General features: G+C 39.8%; 1 protein-coding gene across 1 annotated transcript in view; it reads right to left on the bottom strand.

Moving 5' to 3' along the window:
• Positions 1–660: 660 nt before the first annotated feature.
• Positions 661–6,834, bottom strand: part of CLIC2 (chloride intracellular channel 2) — a 42,658-nt gene continuing 36,484 nt past the window's right edge. The window contains exons 5-6 of the mRNA XM_012661597.1: positions 1,683–1,864; positions 661–891 (exon numbers count right to left, since the gene is read on the bottom strand). Of these exons, the coding sequence (XP_012517051.1) occupies positions 730–891; positions 1,683–1,864 (344 nt within the window). The 3' untranslated portion in view covers positions 661–729. The remainder of the gene's footprint in view (positions 892–1,682; positions 1,865–6,834) is intronic.

The following is a 6,834-nucleotide window of genomic DNA, read 5'->3' as shown; positions in this document are numbered from 1 at the left end:
GAGGGAGGAGGGGACGGGTATTTGTATACACAAGGAGTGCAATGCGCACTACCCAAATGATGGACATATGTGAAACACGGACTGGTGGGGGCAACCAAGGGCAACACACGTAACCTAAACATCTGTACCCCCATAATATGCTGAAATAAAAAAAATATATTCCCCTCTGACTATAAGGTGGTCATAGTTCTAGGTGTTGAATGCTGTCCTAAGAACTATTGAACTTGATCTCTTCCTACAACTGATTTTTAAAATTATTCTTTCAGAATTTGCCTTTCTGATATGCTCACTTTCTGATTTTATTATTCATATCAAAAAGAAACTCATGTATGTATTAAACTAATAAATATAAGAAATCATTGTAATGATTTAGATGGAAATGTTTTTTAGGAGCAGTTTGAGATTGTGCCTTTACTTACATCATCTGTAATATTTAGCTTATACATTATGCGTTCTAGAAATTCAAGCAAAAGGCAAAAGATTTTGATGCTTTCCATGTCATTCAAGATTGCAGTGGGTTGCTACAGGAATAAAGAAAATCAAGTGAAAATATGAAGACCTGTAAGATACACAGAGGATAGGTTGTTCATGGCTAACAGAAAATAGAGTTCCTTTTCCTAAGAGAGTTGGATAGAGGGAACTATTTTCTATATTATTTTCAAAAACCTTTCTAATATGGCAACAATTGAAATCTAATAACAAAGAGCCTTTTCTCACGTAAGAGCTGTCCTAACTCTTCTGTTTAGCCACACTTGCATAAGTATTTTCAATTTCTTTGTCTTCAGGACATGTGTGGGTAAATTCTTCACGGGCATAAGCATTGTGGAGATAGCGCCAGACTCCCGAGAATTCTGCTGGAATATCAAACTCACGGTATTTCTTGGCAGCAACCTAGGTTTTTGGGAAAAAAATGAGGAAAAAGAAGTTGGTAGTAAAAGGCATCAGTAATATGTCTACTATGTAGAAACAGACCTCAAAAGTCAAGGTGTTGAAGACATCAACACAAAAAGTACTATAAAATAAACTGCAAAATAAAGAATATTGGATTTACTGTTTAAATGTTTTGTCTACAAATGTTGACAAAGCTATATGCTTACAATCAATGTTTATATTGATGCTGTATTTAATTATGCATATATTTGGAGGAAGGAAGCACAGAAAAGAAGCACATATCTACTACCATTAGACTAAGAGTTTATTTAGGATCCTATGTCTTATTTCTTTATGTATTCTCTGTATCTGACATAAGACACAGAGAGTAAGTTCTATGTAAGTTTTTACAATAAATATTTGTTAAATTAGTGATTAAACCATCATCATAATATTAATAACCCATATTGTTTATCACTTGCTATGATCCAGGCACTGTTCTAAGCATTTTACATGCTTTAATTTATTTAATTCTCTTAACAATTCTGTGAAATGGGTAATATTATTATCCTCATTTTAAAGACAAGACAGTGAAAAACACTTTCTGATTTAGGAAGAAAGAAACAAGAAGTTTTAATGCTTCCCAGATTCTTATAGATTTTTCCTCTAAGGAGAAAAAGGAGATATATACTATGCATGATGATGATGACAAAGCTACAACATAACAGCCTCACACTGGAAAGTCACTGTGCTCTGTGCTGGCAACTTACAACCCACCCCCATACCATTCAGTCTGCCCTATAAAGACTTACTTTAATAATGTTCAGTTTTGGTAACAAGCTACAGTCAGCCAATGTCAGCTGATCCCCATCCAAGAACAATCTTCTGGAAACTGTGAGTTCCTCAGCATTGTCTGCATCAATTTCATCCAGAAGTGGGGTGTTTAAGTAATCATCCAGACGCTTAAATTCTCTGAGCAGAGATTTTTCAAAATCTGAGGAAATGAAGTCATAGTGTTACCTATAAATGTATTGTCTTTATGACTAAATATATTCTCAATATGCTTTTTACACATTTAGTAAATTTATTCAAGAATGTTTGTGGGAGATGGTGGATGCAAATGTACACAGTCCTGCAGTTAATTCATCCCTGGCATGTCAATACTCTAATTGAACTAAGTTGGTAATTGCTATATTGAACATTAAGTTCTAAATCTAATAAAATGCTGGGCATCATTATCCAAAGTGGAGCACCACAAGAGCAGCAGAACGGGACCCATTTGTACCCACCATCAAATTGGTATTAACTAATCAACACATAAATGCACATATCAGAACAACATCTAGTGGATGCTAGGGAAGGGGGAGGGCGGTGGGAGGAGGGGTGAAGAGGGAGGAGGGGAGGGGTATTTGTATACACAGGGAGGGCAATGCGCACTACCCGAAGGATGGACATATTTGAAACATGGACTTCGGTGGGGGGGGGAACCAAGGGCAACACACGTAACCTAAACATATGTACACCCATAATTTGCTGAAATAAAAAAAAAAATGCTGGGCATGGTAACTCATGCCTGTAATCCTAGCACTTTGAGAGGCTGAAGTGGGAGGATTGCTTGAGGCCAGGAGTTCGAGACCAGCCTGCGCAAGAGCGAGACCCCATCTCTACTAAAAACAGAAAAATTAGCCAGGCATGGTGGCAGGCACTTGTAGTCCCAGCTACTCAGGAGGCTGAGACAGGAGGATCACTTGAACCCAGGAGTTTGAAGTTGCAGTGAGCTCTGATCATTTCACTGCACTCTACCCTGAGCAATAGCGTGAGACCCTGTCTCAAAAAACAAACAAAAAAATACATATAATAAAACTTCATGCAAAGGAATTTCAGAGGAGAGAACAGAAAATGAGAGGAAGACTGCACTGTTACCCAACATATACTAACTATATATTCAGAAAAATCCTATTTTTGCTAAGTGAGAATGTGAGAGTGAGCAAGTGAGTGAGAAAAACAGATTAAAAGAAAGGTGTCTTACTCTTATTTGATTCCTTTTTTGTATTTTTAATGTATGCAGAAAACTTGGCAAAGAGGTTACAGCCCACATCAAAGGACTCCTTGTACTTTGGACTCAGGTGAGGATACCTTAAGAAAAAACACCAGCAAACTATCAGTCACACACAACAAGACAGAGACCAGGTGCCTTAACTTGCACTATACTGAGAATAGAAATTTTGGAAAATTATGCTGGAAACTAAAGATCCTCAGAAATCTCTCAGCAAAAATATGTATTGTTCCCAATCTCAGAATACTTTAATTTCTAAAATTCATAGGGAAATTAGTTGTCTGGAATTCAAAGCTCATTTACCTGTAGAAACAATGTTTCAAATGATGGTTAGGTTTTCATACTTGCTTCTAAAAGCCTGTTTGGCAGAAGATATGGTTGTAATATAACACATTTATATTAAGTTATTATTTATTTATATGTATTATTTATATATTATATATTATTACATTATTTATAGAGATAAGTAGAAAAATACGGTTTCAAAATATTGCAACTTATAAAACAAATGAAGAAATAATTTAGCATAATTAAATAAATAACGTAATTATGTAATTCACATTAACAAATTAAATAAGAAAATCCATATGATCATAAATAGATGCAGAAAATGTATTCAATAAAAAATCAGAACCTTGTAGAGATATTTGTGTGCCCATGTTAATTGCAGCATTATTCATAAAGGCCAAGATATGGAAACAACCTAACTGTCCATGAACAGATGAATAAATATAGAACTTGTGATTATACATATATATATAAGATAGAATATTACTCACCTATAAAAAGGATATATTGCCATTTGAAACAACATGGATGAACCTTGAGGACATTATGGTAAGTGAAATAAGCTAGACACAGAAAGACAAATACCACATGATCTCACTTATGTGTGGAATCTAAAAAAACGTCAAATACATAGAAACAAAGACTGGAACAGTGATTATGGTGGGGAGGTAGGGGAGGAAATATAGAGATGTAGGTCAAAGGGCAAAAAGTTGCAGTTAGGTGGGCTGAATAAGTCTAGAGATATAATATACAGCATGAGGACTATAGTTAATAATGTTGTATTGTATACTAAAAATTTGCTAAAAGAGATTTTAAGTGCTCTTATCAAACAAAAGGTAATTATATGAAGTGATGGATATGCTAATTTGCTTGCTTGTGGTAATCATTTCACTATGTATATTTATAATCAAAACAGCATGTACACCTTGAACATATGCAAATAAAAGCAAAGGCTAAAATACTGAATTCCTATTCATAAAAAACTTCCTAGAAAACGGTCAGATAAAAAACGTACGCATCTTCCTTGATTCCTCTTTTCCTCCAACCCTATATTTGTGTCACAGCAACTCTAGCTAGCTTGCCTTTCAAAATGTATCCAGAACCTATCTACTTCTCACCACCTCCACTCCCTATGCCTTGTCCAAATTCTGTATTACTATAACAGCCTCTTGACTATTCTTCCTACCCCATACTTGGCCCTCATACCCCTGGAATATTCTCTGCCTGCAGCCAGAGCACCCACATTAAAATGAAAATCATATCATGTCTCTCCCCTACTCATTACCCTGAAATGTCCTCATCTCACTCGAAACCAGACCTCAAGTCAGTCCTCACAGAGATCTACTAAGACCCCTATGATCTAAGCCACCCACCCACTCAGTGTCTTTACCACCAAAAATCCAGGGTGATGTCTTTCCCATATTTAGTACTCTGTAATGGCCTCACTTTGCTCAGTCAGGGATCAATTCCTTACGGTGGTCTACTAGGACTGATATGCTACCTCTGTGCTCTCATCTCCTTCCCCCTCTCACTTGTGACACTGACTTTCCTGCTATTCTTCAAATAGCTCCAGCAAGCTTCTTCCCCAGGGCTTTTTACTTGGTGTGCCCTTGAATAAACTGCTTTCTCCCATATATACACATACTTTGCTTTCATCCTTCTTTTTGGCCTTTTTATCTGATATCTCTTTCTAAGTGAAGTCTTTCTCTGGACACAATTTAACATTGCAACCTCTCTCATCCCTAATACCCATTACTTCTCTCCCTTGCTTTACTTTTCTCTTTAGCAGCACAGTTTTACATTATCTGCATCATCTCTCCTGCAACCCCAGGCAGCATAGTATGGAGAGAGACACTCCCTGATTGGAGGAAGGAAGGGAAGTGAACACTGAACTTTGCCCAAGACCTCAACACTGTGCCCACTCCAGGACCAGGCTCCAGATCCATTCTAGGCTTCAAGGCTGCTCCACTTCCAGGCCATCCTCAGCATCCCCAGGCTCCGGACTGCCTTCAGCATCAGGCCAGCCACCATGGACCCAACCCCCAGGCCTGCAACAGCTCCAAGCCAGACCCTTCAGCCTCAGGCTTCAGGCTAGTCCCTGTACCTCTAGACTCAGCTTCTGGGCCCTCCCCAGAACCAGGTTAGCACCTATGGACCCCAGCTCCAGGCCAGTACCCACAGAACCAGCATCCACACCCACCCAGCTCCAGGCTGGCCCTTGTGCCCTCAGGCTTTTGGCTTGCCTCAGTAACACATTGGTACCCATGGATTCTAGCTCCAGGCTGAACCCCATGGCCTCAGGTATCAGGCCACCACCCAAAGACCCAGCTTCCAATACAGCCCCCATGGGTATAGACTCCAGGCCTGCTCAGTGCCATGCCAGCCCCTGTGGCCCCAGACTGCAGGCTGGCCCCTACAGACTCAGGCTTCATGCCCAGCCCAAGCTCCACACCAGCCCAGAGTAAGGCTGGCCCACACAGCTCCAAGTTTCATTCAAGTGTGATCCAGTATTGAGCTGGCCCCTGCAGCCTCAGACTTTGGGCAGCACTCAAGGACCCAGCCTCCAGTTCCATCCCAGTACAAGATCAGCACCAATGGCCTCAAGTACCAGGCTAGCACCCATAAACCCAGGCTCTAGGATGGCCCCCACAGATATAGGATCCAGACTTCCCCTCTGTCTGGCCAGCCCCTATGGCCCCACACTCCAGTAGACCCAGGATCCTGGCCTACTCCAGAAAATCCAGGGTTCAGGCCCATCCCAGTAGACCCCAATGCACCAGGCCTACCCGCCTGCTGACATAGGTACCAGGTCAGCCTGCCTGAGGACTCCAGCAACAGGTCTGCCCAGTGGGACACATCTGACAGCCTAACCAGAATCTCTGGACAGGCTGACTGGTGAAGGGCTTTCCCAGACAAAGCCAGCCTGAAAAGACTAGAATAAGTCTTTACGTCTTCAAATGTGCAGATACCAGCACATGGCCATGAGAATCACAAATAATCATGAAAACATGATACCACCAAAGGAACAAAATAAAGCACCAGAAACAAACTGCAAACAAATGAGGATCTACAACTGCTTGAAGAATTCAAAATAAATTTGTTAAAGAAGCTCAGTGAACAGCAAAGATAGAATACTAAATGAAATAATGAAAACAATATAATAAGTTTGACAAAGAGATAAACCACAAAAAAACAGAACCAAACAGAAATACTGAAGCTAAAGAGCACATGGCTGAACTGAAGAACTCCATAGAGAGCTTCCATAGCAAGTTAGATCAAGCAGAAGAATCAGTGAGCTTGAACAATAAGCCTACAAGAAATATTGGACACCATCAAGTGAACCAATATTTCCATTATAGGTTTCCCAAAAGGTGCAGAGAAAGAGAAATGGTCAGCAAGCTTATTTAAAGATAAAATGACTGAAAACTTCCAAAATCTGGGGAAAGATTTAAATATCCAGGGAAACAAGCTCAAAGGTCTCCAATCAGCTGAATCCAAATGAGACTATACCAAGACATATCGATTTGTACTCACCATCAAATTGGTATTAACTAATCAACACATAAATGCACATATAAGAATAACATCTATTGGATGTTGGGGAGGGGGGAGGGGACGGG

Source organism: Propithecus coquereli, unplaced genomic scaffold (assembly GCF_000956105.1).
Source record: "Propithecus coquereli isolate 6110/MARCELLA unplaced genomic scaffold, Pcoq_1.0 Scaffold720, whole genome shotgun sequence".
In the NCBI taxonomy this organism is placed as follows: Eukaryota; Metazoa; Chordata; class Mammalia; order Primates; family Indriidae; genus Propithecus; species Propithecus coquereli.
The sequence above is the reverse complement of the archived record's forward strand: the minus strand, read 5'-3'. Positions and strand labels throughout refer to the sequence as shown.